General features: G+C 29.9%; 1 protein-coding gene across 2 annotated transcripts in view; it reads right to left on the bottom strand.

Annotated features, from left to right (window-relative positions):
- Nucleotides 1-3656: 3656 nt before the first annotated feature.
- Nucleotides 3657-18937, bottom strand: part of LOC123262799 — a 48874-nt gene continuing 33593 nt past the window's right edge. The window contains exons 5-10 of one of the 2 annotated variants that reach the window (XM_044725227.1): nt 15599-15719; nt 15185-15330; nt 6937-7327; nt 6706-6838; nt 5032-5356; nt 3657-4230 (exon numbers count right to left, since the gene is read on the bottom strand). In XM_044725227.1, the coding sequence (XP_044581162.1) occupies nt 3791-4230; nt 5032-5356; nt 6706-6838; nt 6937-7327; nt 15185-15330; nt 15599-15719 (1556 nt within the window). In that variant the 3' untranslated portion in view covers nt 3657-3790. The remainder of the gene's footprint in view (nt 4231-5031; nt 5357-6705; nt 6839-6936; nt 7328-15184; nt 15331-15598; nt 15720-18937) is intronic. The other variant, XM_044725228.1, reaches the window with a different exon arrangement.

Raw genomic sequence — 18937 nt, 5'->3', positions numbered from 1 at the left:
CATCATCAGACCTGAACATATTTAACCCTGTGAGGCTTCTGGGCGTTTCCTCCTACTGAGGTTAAAACTTAGATTTAAATTATTTAAATTAATTAACCCAAAATTTGGGAACGTAACCAACAGCAAAATTATTTTTTCCGTGTGATGTCTATGTGACACACCTAAAAGTCTTCCTAGTTTATAATATTTTTAAATTAATATCAGTAGTTTGCGCAATCAAATTTGGATATAGTAAATCAGATATTCTTTACAAAGCATACAATAATTATTTTTTATTTCATATTTTTAGTTGTTTTATTTACACAATAATACAAGTTTTTATTATAAATACCAAATAAAGTGTCTATCGCTAGTTAGTACATAGAGAAATATTATTTAGAAAATAACAATTAAAGTATTATTCATCAGAGATTATTATAGCACCAAAAGTAAGATTTCAGTACAAATTCTGCTATATTGTTTGCATTAGTTGAAGATTTTAGAACCTTTAAAAATTATATACTTTTTGTGCACTAAAAAAACTAATTTGATTTAAAAAGAACTTGTCGGATTCTAAATAATCTAAAAATAAAAAAAGTTTTTTTTTTTGGTCTAAAAAATCCGTTTTCTTGAAATTTATATCTTTGATTGACGATATTTGTTCTTTGAAAAATGAATATTTAGTTTCAATTCAGTTATTCAGTCAAAATAATGTATTTCCATTTAATACAATTAAATTCTTCATCTAATCTCAGACAGTTGACGTCACTTTCACTTTATTAGGATAGTTACCTGTTACTATAATTTATCGAATTAAATTTTTTTTGTAATATTAAGGCCGGAAGTTGGATTTGAAAATAAAAAAAAAAACACCTGAAATTGTCAACAACAATGAATTTGTCGCTATGATTTTTTAAAAATTTTTACTAGTGGATAATTGTAGAAGTAAAAGAAATTTAAATATGCTACAGTGTCTTCAATAAACGTGTGGGAATAAAGAGGGAAAATAGAGAGAAAAAATTCACTTTCTGATAAGTGTGGAAAAAAAAGTCGTCGGACTTATAGACTGAGAGAAAAAATAAAAATGGACATTTTTGTGACAAGAAATTAATTTGTTAAAAAATTTCTTCTTAGCTGAAAAAATCGAAATTATTCTCACAGTAACTTTCTTGTTGAAAAAAAGTTTTTTAGATTTGGGAAAAAACAATTTGGATCAAATTCTCGAGTTGTCTATCTAAAATTGTTTTTTTGCAAATCTAGAAAACTTTTTGGTAATAATTTACAAGTGGGGTCAACCCATGCTAGGCCGTGCATATTAACTTTTTTTTTTTGATCGAATTGATCAATTTTTTTTTTAAATTGTTCGTTTTTTGTGGACTTTTCAGAAAAAAATTTGGAAAACGGTTGACCCTGAAGGCCATCCCTGCAACTTCCCGCCAATTCTGTACCTAAACGCTTGAAATTGCACTTATGACGTTATTGAGCTCTTCGAGCTCATTAATACAATTTGTGTGTTATTTTGAGCTTTCTGAGATAAAAAAAATAGCTTTTGTATGCTTTTAAGCTCTTCGAGCTCAAAAGTTTGATAGAAGTTTGATAAAATACTATTTTTTGAATTTTCAAATCGCAATAACTTTTGAATGAATGAACCGATTTTCACGCGGTTGGTAGTATTCGACGCAGTTTTTTAAGCTCCATAAAGAATTTTCAAGTTTAAATTGATAAAACAAAAAATTCCGGAGTAATTCCGAAAAAACACTTTTTTCGGTTTTTTTTCGTCAACGATAACTCACGAACGAATCGACCGATTTTGACCGGACTGGCGGCGATCGACGTGGTTTTTTGATGTTTAGTTTTTGGAATTGATCGGTAAAGCCGTTTTAAAGTTATTCCAGAAAAACCCCATTTAAAAAAATTTTTTTTTGTACTTTTTTTGTAATTTCTCAAAATCTACCGGTCTGAATCGTTCTAAAGTATATTCAAAATCTAAGTTTGGTCAAGCCCTTTCGAATGGCACCAACTGCAATCAAATCGGTCAAGGCGTTCAAAAGTTATGAGAGGTTTACATACATCCACACACACACACACACACACACACACACACACACACACACACACACACACACACACACACACACACACACACACACACACACACACACACACACACACACACACACACACACATACATACATACATACATACAGACATACAGACACCATCGCGGGAATAGATGAAAACTCGATTTTCGTAAAACGGGGTGAAAACAATAACTTTCCAATTTTTGAAAATCTTCGATTTTCTTAGCGGGAAGTTAAAAATTTATCAAAAAGATAAAAAAAAAACCTTTGTTTTTTTCTTTCACGACATTTTTTATCATAAATGCACCGTAAAAACAAGCAGAATAAAAAAAAATTTTCAATATTAATTTTTCACCTAATTATAGCTCAAAATGGGGTTGACCACACTTGTAAATAATTACCAACTTTTTTTCAACAAGAAAGTTACTGTGAGAAAAATTTTGATTTCTTCAGCTAAGAAAAAAAATTGTTGAAAATTAATTTCTTGTTACAAAAATGTTCATATTTTTCAAAAGAAATGTTTTCTCTCAGTGTAGTTGCTTAGGGAGCGTCCATAAACTACGTGGTCATATTTTAGCCCTTCTCAGACCCCTCCCACCCCTCATGTAGCTTAACGTAGCTTTTCTCGTGACCCCCCCCCCTCCCCACCCCGATGGAACGTGGTTTTTTTACACAATATTTTCTGCACAGAAAAAAAAATATTGTTAAAATGACTATCCAACGTATCCTCAAATGACGTATCCTTAAAATAACGATCCGGTTTTATAATTTAAGGATTCTTTTGTTTCACTTAAGCTTACAGAGAATAGCTCTTGTAAATATATGTAACAAGCAACTGTTTTGTCAACGTGAAGATCTGTATAGTTGAATCAACTAAATGTAAGGCCTAAAATAATGATACGGATCGTCAATTTGATGATCCGCTGTTTAGCTGAATTGGCTTTACAGCGTATCTCTAAAAAGAATGACTATACGCTGCATAGTCAGAATAACGATACGTATCCTGATTCTAACGATATTTTTCTCTCCATGTGCTTTCTACTTTACATTAATTAAAAAAAATAAGTTTATTTTGAAGGAATAATAATAATTTTTTCTTAATATATTAGGCCATCCAGCCACGTCCAAGTCACTTAAGTTAATGCAATATCATAAAAAAATTGCGTTAATATATAAAATTTTCCGAAAATTAAAAATAAATAAATGCATTGATAAAATAATTTATTAATATTTTATACAACTTTATTAAGCCTTTTTGATGAATGATTGTTTAAAATATCATAGGATTTAATAACATTTAATAAATTATTTATTAAATACAATTTATTAACTTTTAATGAATAGTTGTTAACTATTTCTAGAGATTATTTAGCTGTTAATAAATGTACTTACCTCAAAAAAATGAATTTATTAACAGTTCATTCTTTTTGCAAACATTTTATTCATAATTCCTTAGAAAAAATTAGCATCCGTATTTCAAATAAAATTATTAAACAGTTATAAATTTATTTCACAAAATAGTTCTCATTTGAAAAAAACTACGTAGCTTTGCTTTTACCTCCCCCCCCTCCCGTTACGTAGCTCAGCGTAGTATTTAAACTTATCCCTCCCCCCTCTCGACAAGGTTACGTGGTTTATGGACGCCCCCTTACTTACTACTGTGAAATAAAAATATTGGTTGTTTTTTGCCTGTATCAAGTAAATTTGAATTATAAATATCAATGTATTTCTAACATACACAGCTATCAACACTCAAACAACTATAAGCTTGTTCAATTTTTGAACTAGTGGATGAAGTTTCCAAAATATTTGAATTTTCTGAGCTTGATAAGGAACTAGACAATTGGCTTCGTATTTGTGATGAATCGAATGCTACTGATGACTCCTTGACTTTGGTGGAATGCTCATCGTGGAAATAATCATTACACGTCGAATTAATAGGCTCTTGAGTTCTAATATCATATGGTAATTCCTGCGATAGACGGCTATAGTTTAAAAATGAGTCGGAATACGGCGAAGAAGAATGATGATGGTGATGATAATGGTGATGAAGATGACTATTATACTGATGGGTGTGATGATGAGTATGGTAGCGTGCTGGTGGTGTTTTGAAACCATCGTTCGTCCCGAGATACTGATGTAAGTGATGTAAGCTCGATTGTCCATACACTGGGGAAAAAGAAAAAACATTATAATTAATTGAAAATCACGTATCAAATATTTGGTCTACTATATCCTGATTTTGGTTCTTTGAAATTTTCTAAATATTTAAAATGCACAGAAAAAGAATTATTTTGGGCCAAGTAAAAATTTATCTTCCTAATTTTTTCATCGTTTCAAAAACAATTTCTGGGTCCGAAAAATTTTAATCTCGAAGGAAGTAAATTTTCTTGTCTCATGAAAATTTTGCGTTTTGCTTAGTGATGTGAAATGACCGTCAATTTTAACTTCGGTTAAATCACGAACAATTGACGAGCATTTGCTCATCAATTGTCGTAATATTTTTTTGTCAGTCACAAATATTTTTGAGTGTTCTTGTAAAAAAAAATTTTTTTCTTGGCTAAAACCAGTACATTTTTTTTTTTTTTTTTTAATGAAAACAGTTATAAATGTCAACAAATTTTTAACTTAAAAGAAAAAACTTTGATCTTGAGTGAAGTAAATATTGTCTTCATTGCAGTAATATTACTTGAATTCATCAGAAATAAATGATTTTGAAGCAATAAATTAGAAGTTTGACTCAAATGTGAAAAGTGCATTGGCTTAAGAGAAATTTTCTTTAATCAAGGTAAAAAATACAAGAAAATTTTTTATTTTGATCAAGTGAATTTTGGTCTTTCTTCTATAACTGTAAAATTTTCTTGAAGCAAGAAAATTTATCTTTGGTCAAAAATTTTTTCTTTCTGTGTCGGAAGCTCATGGTGATGAATGTTCTTAAAAAATTATACTAAATTAAAAGATTGTGCTTACTAGTTGTATTTGAATACATCGCAAGGACAGCATCTCCATACCCTTCTGATGGATGTTTTGTAGAATCCGAAATATTTGTAGTGGCTTCAATTTTATTGATACTAGTTCTGGCTACTGTACCTGAAGATTCAGCGGTTGGATTTGAAACTCCAACACCATAGGCCATGTTAAATAATGCCTCTGGATCACAGACAAATTTATAAACATATCTTTCACCAGCAACTTTTTGCATAATTCCTTTTTCATAATAATATCTTAATGATCTACTAAGTTTATCATAATTCATTGCAGGGCGGTTCTTTTGTATCCCCCATCTTCGCGCTACCTGCGAAAGTTAGAAAAATCGATAAAAATTTTCTAAGTCTATTTTTGGTCTTTTGCTTCAATTATTTGGTTCGTGCATTTCAAAATTCGAATTTATAAAATTTTCAAGCGCTATTATTCTTATTGCTTAACAATACCAAAAATTTTTACTTTATATTAAATTAGAGTAAAAATACCAATTAATTTTTTATTTGAGGTTCTGATGAAAATATCTTAGTTTATCATGTTGTATAAGTCCTTTTCAAAATCAGCTCGAAGAAAAATTTTTTAGGGTCCATTTCAGATTTTTTTAATTTTTAAAGTAAAATAATTAAAATATTTTTAAGCAACTTTTTATCATGGATATGAAAATAATAGAATGACAATAAAATAGATGAAAAAAATATTGAAAATTTAAAGTTTGGATTTTTATGATTACAACAAAATTAGAAAAACGGTATACCCTGAAGGCCATCCGTGCAACTTCCCGCTCATTTCATACCTAGGTGCTTAAAATTGCACTAATGATGTTTTTGAGCTCTCCGAGCTCAAAAATACTATTTATGTGTTATTTTGAGCTCTCTGAGCTTAAAGAGATAACTTTTTATGCTTTTGAGCTCTTCGAGCTCAAAGGTCTGATAGAAGTTTGATAAAACACAATTTTTCAAATTTTTAAGCCGCAATAACTTTTGAATGAATGAACCGATTTTTACGCGGTTGGCGGCAATCGACATGGTTTTTTTTATGTTAAGACCTGATTAGTTTTTGGAATTGATCGGTAGAGCCGTTTAAAGTTATTCCAAAAAATGTCGGAGTTATGTTGAAAAAACACTTGTTTCCAAATATTTCGTCGAGGATATCTCTCGAACCAATCAACCGATTTTGACCGGATTAGCGGTGATCGACGTGGTTTTTCAAGATTAAGGGCGGATTAGTTTTTGGAGTTGATCGATCGAGCTGTTTAAAAGTTATTCCAAAAAAAACCACTTTCAAAAATGATTTTTTTCTTATTTTTTTTTAGATTTTTAAAAATTTCTCAAAATCCATCGTTCCGAATCGGTTTAAATTCTCAGGAAATCTAAGTTTGAGGGAACTCTTGAGAACGCCGTTTGGTTGGTTCCGATCGGTTTAGTCGTTCAAAAGTTATAAGCGATTCACATACTTACACACACACATACATACAGACATAGTGACAACTTCGCGGAGATAGTCAGGGAAGCTTCCTGTGACCTTCAAACGTCGAGATCTGATGAAAACTCGATTTTTGCAAAACGGAGTGAAAACAATAACTTCCCGATTTTTGAAAATCTTCGATTTTCTTAGCGGGAAGTTAAAAATTATTTAAAAAAATAAATAAAATCGTTCGCTTACTTCTTCTGGTTCAATTAATTTGAATTCCATCCCACGACCAGTCCATGTAATGCACGGAGAATTAGCTGGGTCATCTAATAACGTAACTAAAAATTGCCAAAGCTGTAAGGAACCTCTTCTTTGCTGTTGATATCTACATAGATTTGAATAATTTAAAATTAATTGAAATATTAATTCGAGCTATGAACCTATTTGAGTTCTACAATAAAAATAAATTTTTTAATTACATACCCAACAGATACATCAGGCCATGATAGAAGTCCTGAAGAAGATGACTTTTTTATATACTCAGAATTCCAAGTAGCTGAAATTTTCTTTTGATAAACAGTTTGTCGCTCCCATGATGGAGTTTTTATGTCAGATTGAATTCCCAATTTAGTCCAAGTTGGACTCAATCTATTTCTTGTAGAAACATTGGCATTCGCTGACGATGGCCAGTTATCAGAACGTGAAACGAAGTTTTGTTCTATTGTAGATTGATTTGATTGAGTTGGTGTTAGCCATTGTGATGTTACTGAAGATGTACTTGTTGGTCTGCTTGACGTCGGAGAATCTCGTGGATCTCGTGTGATTAATGAATTATTTGTATATTGTTGTCGTCGCTGGTAAATCAAGTTTCGTGCTAAAAAAATTGATGATTTAAAATTTTTTAGAGAAATTCACTAGTATTTTTTTTTATTATATAGGTGTCTCATAAATTATTAATAAAAAAAAATAAAGAAATCAAAAAAATTTCTTAAATTCTTCAATAATTTTTAAGTTTGCATTTAAATGAAGAATTATTATTTTTTTATATCTATCAATCTAAGGTAAACTACCGAGTACTTGAACACCACAAAAATGGAACTACATGGAAAGAAAATTTTAAGTATTTGTCCCATTTATTATGGGAAGATTTCCTGTAATCGTATATAAATTTTTTCTCTACTGCACTGAAAAAAAAGTTTTCTGCTTGGCGCCATCTACTGTATGGTAACGAGTGTATCGTTACGGGTACAATCCGTACAGCTACGAGTAGCAGTCTGAATCGTGACCGTCACGATCTATTCGATGCCATTCACGAAACGTATTGCTACCGCAGTATACAGTTTTCCTAACCTCTTATAACTTTTGAACGGCTTGACCGATTTGATCGCGGTTGGCGCCATTCGAAAGGGCTTGACCAAACTTAGATTTTGAATACAATTTGCACCAATTCGGACCAGTAGATTTTGAGAAATTTTAAAAAAACTACGAAAAACAATTTTCTCAAACGTAGTTTTTTTGGAATAGCTGTTGAACGGCTTTACCGATTGATTCCAAAGAGCTCAAAAGCATAGAAAAGTTATCTCTTTGAGCTCGGAAAGGTCATAACAACATATAAATTGTATTTTTGAGCTCAAAAAGCTCGAAAACGTCATAAATGCAATTTTAAGCGCCCAGGTATGAAATTAGCGGGAAGTTGCAGAGATGGCTTTCAGGGTCAACCGTTTTCCTAATTTTTTTTAGGTCGTTCTTTACTTTTGATGTCTTGATGATTCATTCAACATTCAAATAAATATACTAACAATTTCTAGCTTACTAGTTTCAAGTATAAATAAAACTATTGATTATAATAACGATGAGACTGTAAAAGTCTTGACTCTAAAAAGTGAAATTAAAAATTCTTTATGCATAGTAACCACGAGGACTAGACGGACCGATAAAGCATGAACCATCTTCATACATGCGATTAAGTGTTTGCACATTTTTAATTGAAAGCTTTAAAAAATAATATATTAACAGATTGAAATTATTGTCGTGAATAGGCATTTAGTTATTCGTCCGTGTTAAAGAAGATTAGAAGGGTTGTTTTTTAACCGTACTCCCCGACACGACTTTTAAATAATTTACCGGAGGATTTACATACCCTAGTAGCCTATGTACATATATAAATGTATATTTATGCACAACTCTCAACTCTACCGTTTGGTGAAACCCTCTCTGAGCTTTAACCTCGACTTCATAAACCGCAAATTATTTGTTTATTTGTATTAATAATTGGCAAGATCGCATGGTCAAGCATTATATTCAAAATTGTTATTTAAAAACGCGAATTGATATAATCATCGTAAAAATAATAATTATTCAAAATAATTAAGTACTTTTTTATAAATACTCCGATTTGCAGATATTTCGTTGTCAGTTCATATGGTATCAACTATACCTACATAGTATGTTAGATATTAGATATTAGAGAGTGTGCTCAAACGTCATTCGAGTATTCCTGTTGCCGAAGTATTGGCAGGAAATTACTCGATATTCAAAGCTTACGAGAGCTTATCAACAGTAATCGCGGTTGATAAAGAGAGGTTGAGAGACAAATCGATGGTTTATGGAAAGACAGAGGGGAATGGAAATAAAGAAAGTGAAAAGAACACGGCCTAGTCAAAATAGTATTCAGTTGTTTTTCTAATATTTGCTGGTATTTTAATTTGGCTTCGTACCATTTTACCCTACACTGTTAAAAATTTCTATTGTAATTTTACAAGAAATTTATTGAAAGCTAATAAGCAAAACATTTATTTAAAATTACAATTGGGTAAGTTTGTAAAATTACAATACTTTCCTTGAATTTTACTTGAATTGAAATAATAAAAAAGAAAGATTTGATTTAATAGTTGTTGTCATTTTATTTTTATAAAGCGCTATCTAGATTTTGCATCTCACGTAGACCTACTTTTTACAACTCTGATAATATAAAGTGAAAATAATATTTACCCTAACTAAGAATCGAACGCGAGCCGCGCGCTTGCCAGACCGATACCTAACGCCCTACGCCGTACGACCGATAGGTGATTCAACATTTTATTATTCTTATAAGCTAAATCCTATGTAGTGATTGAGCTTTACGGCTTATTATTTATTATTTACATTATTTGTGTTATTTGATGCTGTTTATTGATGGAAAATAACTAACTTTTACATTATTTATTATTCATTGAATATTATAAAAATTAAAGTCTAACATATACTCATTAAAATATATTCATTTCGAAATGATCGTTTGAGCGTAATATTAAAATTTATAAAAGATAAATAATGCCTCGAATTCATTATTACAAATAAACAACCATAGACTAAAAATTAGTAAAAATAAGTATGAAGGACATTGTTGTTTTTTGATACATCAGTCTAATTTTTGTAAAACTGAAAAGTATTGTTTTTAAAATTGGAAAAGTAGTGAAGTAGAATCACAATTCGTGTAATATAATTAAAATTGTCTGGTAACATTACAATGCACTGGTTAATTTTACAATGAAAATTGTAAAAATAAAAAAAGCTTTTTAAATTTTTTATGAGATTATTGTAATATAAATTACAATATTTTTTTGTGATTTTACATACAATTATGTCGAATCAGATCATAAATAATGTTTGCAAAATTAAAAAGCTTTTTCTTAAAAATTGACCAACGGTTCTATAATGTTACAATGCGTGTTAGGTTTATACAAGAAGATTGTAAAATTACAATACATCTTAGTAGATTTTCTGACAGGTGTTGGAAAATTACATGAATTGTATTTTATTTCGCATTGCTATACACTGATTTGCAATTTTACTTATTAGCTTTAGAATTACAGTAGTTGAATTTAAGAGTTTTTTTTTGGTAGAAATAAATTTAGGCCGGTGGGCTAAATTTAATTAAAGTAGTTAATTTAGCGAATAAACTTATTGAGAAATTTAGTAAATTTAGAAGATGCACTGAGAGACAATTTTATTCACAGCGAATAAAAACGCGTATTTGGAATTTTTTTATGTTAGTACTACTTGTCAATAAATATTAATTACATATAAATATCATTTGTTTTGCAGTGAATAAAATTTTATTAGTATTTAATAAAATTTTATTAGATACTAATATGTGTTTATTAAAACCTTTAACGGTAGCCATCTTTAATTCTGAAGTCAAGGCGTAAAATTTGGAGTTATTGTTTATTAATAGTGAATAAAAATTAAAATAATTATTAAACAGTGAAGAGTGTCTATTAACCAATGGATGTTTTATCGAAAGAAAGGGATTTAGATGCACTGTGGCCAATTTTTCAACGCAAATAAAAATTAAAATTTCTTTAAGTAATTCAATGTATATATGTGTATATTTATAACCTGCTTGTGGTTATATTAGCCTTATTTGATTTTTAATTTTAATGTCAGCACAAGTGCGAATGGTACCATTATTGTATCATGTAGTGATTTTCAATAAAAGAAAAGTTAGTTAAATATAATAAATGATTAAATAAGGAGTTTAGATGCGTAATGGTCTATGATTAAAAAGAGTTAGATGATATTTAGTTTGTAAGATTTTGGCGAGTGCCTGCGTAGGTGAGAGGTTCTCACGTTAAGTTAGTTTTAAGAAAGATATGGTTAATTTTAATTGTTTATATTGAATAAATAATTTAATTGTTATTGTTAATAATTGTTCTTAGCATTGATTTACAGCCTTCTCAACTTCTCACGACCTGATCTTTCCCTTCTCATGCTACCCCGGTTTCTGGGACACCGAGTATAAAATCCCAGTGGCGCCCTTTTCAAAGAGGAAAGGGGTGACCAATTGGACCGGGCTAACCACCCGCGTTACAATTTTTCAACAAAAAAATAAATTGTATAATTGATTTTTGAGAGAAAATAAATAAGTAATCTCTTACAGAGTATTTTCTAATTTTTTTTTTTTTTAATTATTGGCGCACATTTTTTTGTCATATGCACATGGAGTCTAAAAAATTCTAGTAATATGATTACTTGATGATCTTATTTTAATTTGATTAAGTGGCGCCATATTTTTCACTCGAGAGAAATCAGAAAAGTTCTTATGTTTTAGTACGTGTGTATCACAGTTAATTTTAATAAAAATTCATTTGAAAAAAAAAAATACTACGTAAACTAAGCTACTGATATGGACATCCAGACGCCCAAGTAAAATTTTTTTCGAAACGTTTTTATTCTCAAAGTAGCAACTTAAAATGATTTTTAGAAATTATAAGATCGATTAATTAAAGTTTCTCAATGTACGTCTACTCATATTATTGTATAAGTGCAATATGGTAGTGATAAAGGCATTTGAAGACCACATAATTGCTTGGCCTTGACGTGTCGGGAGTAAAGCACTGCTTCAACCGCTTCGCGTTTTAAGGCGTGCAAAAGATTGTGTGTACAGACAGAGCCTAAATGTTTGTGTAATATTTGAGATTTTTAACTTATTTATGAATCATTTTTTTAACTTACTTATTAATCAATTTACAAATAGTACTACCAACAAATTCCAATTTTAAATAGTCACTTGAATTATAATTCGTATACGCTTACTGTTAAATTTTGAAGATAGAATGTAAAGAAAATACATCTAAGAGTAGACGATAATATTTTTTTTTCTTCTTATTTGGAAATTTTCTTTAATTTATTTACTAGCATTTTGTCTATATATCCAGACATTATGATCAAAAATTAATCTGAAATCTGAAGTCAAATTTTAATTGTTCTTTTTATAAAATTAATTTGTTGAAATATAACGACTGTTGAGTGATTTTTTTCGTGAAAAAATTTTTTTTAAAAAACTTTTAAGTTAATTTTCCCGTGAGATTTAAAACAAGTTCGCGTAGCGTATTGTATCGATAGCATCACATATCTCGGAAGTACTCTATACCCTATTATTAACGTAAACTGCGAGTGAATAATTGAGTTGGCTTAATGGCAAGGGAGAATTACGTTGAGAGAGAACTCTGTAAATCCCCAGGTGACTGCAAAGTAGCTCGTTTACTTAAGCTAAAGCTGCACAGATAGTTATAGTTGAAAAATTTTTGTTTTAATCGAAAACTGAAAAATAAAAACTAAAAATGTCAACCAGCGGAACTTTTGCTTAAGTGAATAATTTTTTACTTGTTCTTAAAAGCATGAATAGTATATTACACTATTAGGGCAGAAAGTTTGAGAGCTCTGAACTGCGCGCCGTGATGCCCTCGGCTACGCCTCGGGTATCAGGCGCGCAGTGCAGAGCTCTCAAACTTCTGCCCGTGTAGTGTATACTATTTTTCTTTATATCCGGTCGAAAGTACGTAAAATATTTAATGTACTGCATCAAAAAAAAATTGATGCCTGCCCCCGACATTTGCGGCACGAGCGAAGCGAGTGCTGCTGGTCGAGGGGGGGGGGGCAGGCATCAAATACAAAAAAATTAATGTAAAATCAAATAAAAAATAATTAACAAACATTTTTTTTGAAAAATTTTTAGATTAAATAAAACTGGAATTTCTTGAATTCAACAAATATAATAAAGATTATTCTCGGTTAAAAATAAAAAAAAATAGCCATAACCTATTGGTGTCTTTTTCTTGCTGATGAACGTCCTTAAGATATTCTAAAATTTCCAAAAAAGAATTGTTCTGATACAATTCTCAGATTTTTGATCTCGAATAACTTTTTTGATCTTGAAAAATCAATCATCTGGTAGATTTTAGAGCACTATATCTCCTAGTAAAAATTTGTATCAATAATCAGAAACAAATCTGGAAAGTAGTCATAGATTTTATTGGTCATGTGTTTGAGATTCTGAAAGAAATTGATGGAATGACGGTAACAATGAAATGTATAGAATTGAGCACGTGGGTCACACCATCATTGGTATCTTTTATCCCCACAAGACGTATTACTCTTATGTATCTATTTCGCTTTTGTCTCCCTTTTGTGAAGAGATTCGTCACAACTTACGACACGAGTAGAGACCTCGAGAGGGTGCATAAAAGTTCAATTCGCTTCATCATTAATGTTTGAAGTAAAATAGTTTATTATAGACTAACTATTATACTTGTTTTGTTTCTGGTTTTTTTAGCTGCTTGTCGTTTTTCTTTTTGGAATTAAGAAAAAAAATATCTTTATTATTTACGTTTTATTATAACGCATTATCTAGTTAAATACTGTTTATTTGAATATCATAAACAAATTATTTCTACATAATTAAAAAAATCTGGGAATCGTTTGACCGCGCAGGCCAACCCTAGAACTTCCCGCTGAGTTTGCATTTGAAGCACCTTAAAACGTGTTTATTGGTTAATATTTGAGCTTTTTAAGCTTAAAGCACAGTTTTTCACATTTTGAGTTCCTTGAGCTCAAAATATATTTATTAAACAACTATAACTTTTGAATGCGTCGTTCGATTTTCATTTTTGAAAAAGCATTCGACGCAGTTTTTAAAGCACAAAAAAACGTAGATTATTTTTAACAATGGGAAGTTATTGATTTCGGTCCGATTTTTAAAAGTCGAGTTTTCATCGGATGTCCACGTTTTAAGGTCCCAGGAAGCCATTCTGATTATTCCCGCCGAGGTGTCCGGCCGTGTGTGTGTGTCAATAAATTTTTGTCGTACGGTTTCTCAAAAATGAATCAACCGATTGAGTTCTACGACACGTCATTCGAAAGGGTCTATCAAAACGTAGATCTGATTAGATTTAAGAGTTAATTCATCAAGCCATTCCGAAGAAATTAAAAAAAAAATTAGAATTTTTATGTTTTTTAAAAATAACTTTAAAGCGTACGAAAAAATCATAATGAAACCATGTATACATTTTTTTGCTTAAAAACTGCGTCGAATGCTTTTTTTAAAATGGAAATCGAACGACGCATTTAAAAGTTATAGCTGTTTAGAAATTCACAAAATTTTTTTTTTTTGGTATTTTTTTAAGATATTTTCTAGTTTCTTCAACCGATTAATAAAAACTTGTACATTTTCTTTTTGTGCTTTAAAAACTGCACCGAATGCTTTTTCAAAAAACAAAATCGAACGACGCATTCAAAAGTTACAGTTGTTTAATAAATACATTTGGAGCTCGAGGAGTTCAAAATGTGAAAAACTGCGCTTTGAGCTTGAAAAGCTCAAATATTAATCAAAAAACACATTTTAAGGTGCTTGAAATGCAAACTTAGCAGGAAGTTCTAGGTTTGACCTGCAGGGTCAACCGATTTCCAGATTTTTTCAATTATGTAGAAATAATTTTTTTATGATATTTAAATAAACTTTATTTAACTAGACAATGCGTTATAATAAAACTTTCAATGTATTAAATACCTTTTTTTCTATAATTAGTATCGTTTTTTCTACAAACGTAGGATAACGCGATAGATAAAATATTTAGAAAGATTTTTATCTTGTTACGTCAAAGAAGTATAACTTCTAACGTGCGTCCATAAGTACACACACACACTTTTTTCTTTTAAAAATCAATTATACAATTCATTTTTTTTTTTTAATATATGCTCGTTATGGAGCGTGCACTTTTGGATTTTCGAAACTTTTCTGTTTTATTTTATTTTTTTTTTTATATTATTTATGAATCATCAAATTTCTTCTTTATTTTATTGTTAAAAATTTTAAATTTGTAAAAATCTTTGCATGGTACTAAGCCTGTTATCAATCTCAACTGCTATACTTTTTTATAATAATAATAAATAAATAAATAATAATATTTACCACTTAAATTGTCTTGTGAACTAGGTGACGAAAGGTTAGTAAGTGATGTTGGTTCAATGTAACTACGGTCTGATGGCTCTTCTTTAACTGACACACAATCAGCTACTTCATTTCTCCCTGGACTTGGTTTTCTGTACAACAAATAACTAGAATATAAAAATGAACCATAATAATATTTTATTCGAATAAATTTAGTTTTCTCCTAGTTATAGAATATACTAAATACATTTTTTAAAACCTGTATGTCAACTTACAAAATCATGACAGAAAATATGTTTAGTTTATATACCATCCACGAATACACTGATAAAAAAGTTAATTTAATTCAAGAGCAAATATCTTGAATCAAGTCCACTTTTTTATCAGTGTATATATTCAAATATATCGTAAAAATTTTAAATAAAAATTTCTCACCCAAAACATGAATCAGAAGTAGCAGGGCTGAGATCTAAAAAGTTGAGTCCACTTCCATGATATTGTTGATTGTATTCATTATTTTTTTGGCAATTAATCGAAGATTCTTGTTTGACAACTTCTGCAATGTAGTTAAAAGAAAATTACTTCAAATTGAGTTAAAAATTTTCTTTACAGAAGAAATTAAATCGTTTTTGATAGAAAGTAAACAACACTTGAGAAATAGCTTGTATTAATAGATATAATGATGACTCGGTCATGTAGCTTGGTTGTAGAGTTTGAAATAAACTATCCAACTTAAATCATGTTTCAGTTGCTAGTACACCAGATTTTTTGTCCGTCAAATATGTGAAGTAGAGGCGTGCAAATAACAATTGAAAATATTTTAGTTATGAATTAATTTTTTAATTATTTTTAAGTTTCTAAATGATTCGAAAATTTTCGAGTACTCCAAAATTTCAGCTCATTACGTTGTATTACCTCATAAAAATTGTTTCTCAAGAAATCTTCAAATTTTTTTACTCGACTAAAAAAAACTATCAACTTTTCACCTAAAACGGCTTTTTTTTGTTCCATAAGCTATAACATCTTTAAAAATTGACTAGTGGGGACGTTTTATTTTTTTTAATATCTATTTTTAAATTTAATTTTTCGAAAAAAAAAATTATTCAAAGTTATCTTCATCGAATTTTTTCAGATTTTCGAAAAAAAACGGAAACTTTTTCGATAAGTAAAAATGTTGACTAACTACATGCAAAAACAAAGAAAATGAAGAAAAAAACGCGTGGGTACGTCGGTGTGGAAAGCTCTTCAAGCTCGAAAATTTAGTAGTTGTATTGTTAGAATATTTTTTGTATTTATTTTGAATTTTGATTTCTTTTGAACGAATAAATCAATTTAGATGCGATTTGTGGCATTCAACGCAGTTTTTTGAGCATATAAAGATAATTTTTACTCACAAAACGATCCAGTGAGAAATTTCAAAGTTATATGTAAAAAATCACTTTTCTTAAAATTTAGAATTGCGATATCTCGAATGATTCGACTAGTTTTGATGCGGCTCGAAACCTTGATTTAAACGAAAGAAATTCTTGGATGAAGTACATACATGGGCCTTGTTCGAAAGCAGTAAAGTAATTAATTGGTTACACGGAAAAAAGTAAACTGCAAAATTCACTCGGATTTCGGTTTTTTTTTTATAGTTTCAAACAGTACAACGGATATCGGGGTGGCACAAATGTAAATATTACAAAACTTAATGTAGAAAGTGCAAAAGTCACAATTTATAATTTGATATCGAAAATGTGATTAGTAGCTGTCACTATAGTAAATAACGACTCTCTCATCTTAAAAAATTACAGTTTCAAACGATAAAAATTGCCATTTCAACATTTAACATTTGAAACAGTAAAAATTCTACTCTTAAAATATATATTTTACCAGTCCAAGCAAATTAATAATTATAGTTTGATTTTTACCGTTGCGTTTAAAATTTACCATTTTACTTTGTAAATATTGACGTTGCTTCCATAGAAATTTAGTAACTGTAGTTTATATTTTTTACATATCATGCGATCATTTTTTAGGTACAAAATGATAAATATCAAAGTCAAAATTCTTAATTATTATACTTTAACATTTTCGACTTTCACATAGCGAATATTTTACTGTTTGAAATAGTATTTCCTTCCATGTAAATAGTAAATTTTATCATTTAAATGATAAATATTATAAAGTGATTGTTAAAATCACGATTTTACTGTTTAAAATGGTAATTTTTTCCAGTTGATCATTACTTATTATAAATCGACTATTATTTATTACAGTTTACTTTTTTTCGTGTAGCAAAATTTTCAAATGAAGAGCTTTCTGCTTTTCATTGAAGAGTTTTATTTTATCGATTCAAGAGTTTTTTTCTTGAAGTAAGAAAACTGAATGTTTAAACAAGAATAAAATTTTGAAGAAAACTTTTTTTTTTAATCAAGTTATTTTTAACTTCCCGCTAAGAAAATTGAAAATTTAAAAAAATCGGGAAGTTATTGTTTCTACCCCGTTTTTCGAAAATCGAGTTTTCATCAGATCTCGACGTTTTGAGGTCATAGGAAGCTTCCCTGACTATTCCCGCGATGGTGTCCGTGCGGCTGTATGTGTGTGTGTGTGTGTGTGTGTGTGTATGTAAACCTCTTACAACTTTTGAACGGCTCGGCTGATCAGATTGAAATAGGTGGCGATCCAAAGAGTATCATTGCCATTAAATTTCGGGAAATTTTGAATCGATTCGGTTCGCTAGATTTTGAGAAATCTCAAAAATAAAATTTAAAAAAAATTGTTTTCTTGGAATAACTTCTAAACGGCTTTACCGATCAATTCCAAAAACTAATTACCTCTTAAGCTTGAAAAACCACGTTGATTGCCACCAGTCCTATTAAAATCTGTTGATTCGTTCGAGAGTTATCGAAAACGAAAAATTAAAAAAAAAATGTTTTTTTGGAATTACTTCGAAATCCCTCGTTCGATGGATTTGAACTTAAAAATCCGTTATGAGGTTTCAAAAACTGCCTCGAATGTCACCTACCGCGTAAAAATCGGTTCATTCATTCAAAAGTTATTGCGGTTTGAAAATTCAAAAAATAGTGTTTCATCAAACTTCTATCAGACTTTTGAGCTCGAAGAGCTCAAAAGCATAAAGAAGCTATCTCTTTGAGCTCGGAGAACCCAAAATACCACAGAAATTGTACTTTTGAGCTCGAAGAGCTCAAAAACAAAATAAGTGAAAAGTTGAGCGTTTAGGTATGAAGTTAGCGGGAAGTTGCAGGGATGGCCTTTAGGGTCAACCGTTTTCCTAATTTTTTTTCATTGTGTTTTGTATTTATTTTTTTAGTCATGAATGAATTGACTGAATCGGCCAATCAAAATAAAAATTAATGGAATCGAGAGTACAATAAAGCTTTAAGTTCTGACATAAGGACGTGTGTCATGACGGAAGTAGAGACGCATCGTTGCAGTGGCACGTGAGTATGTAATGGCCTTAGGGTTATCAAATGTTATGGATAGGAGTTACACTGAGTAGGGAAACAGATTCCTACTTCTATGATAGTTTTGATATTATAATAGGGATGACTATATAAAGACTATAACGATACATGTACAAAGGACAGCGAAAAAACGGGGGCGCTCAAAAAGGGATGAGGTCAAACTAATGTTATAAATCAAATGACATATTTATTTTTTCATGGGATAGTTTTTTTACTAGAAACATTATAATTTCTCGAAAATAGAATAAATTAATTAATTATAGTATTATCAATCATTATCAATAGTTGTGTGTAACTTAATATT

This window comes from Cotesia glomerata, linkage group LG4 (genome assembly GCF_020080835.1).
Source record: "Cotesia glomerata isolate CgM1 linkage group LG4, MPM_Cglom_v2.3, whole genome shotgun sequence".
Taxonomy (NCBI): Eukaryota; Metazoa; Arthropoda; class Insecta; order Hymenoptera; family Braconidae; genus Cotesia; species Cotesia glomerata.
Note: the sequence above shows the minus strand (reverse complement) of the source record. Positions and strands in the feature narration are given on the sequence as shown.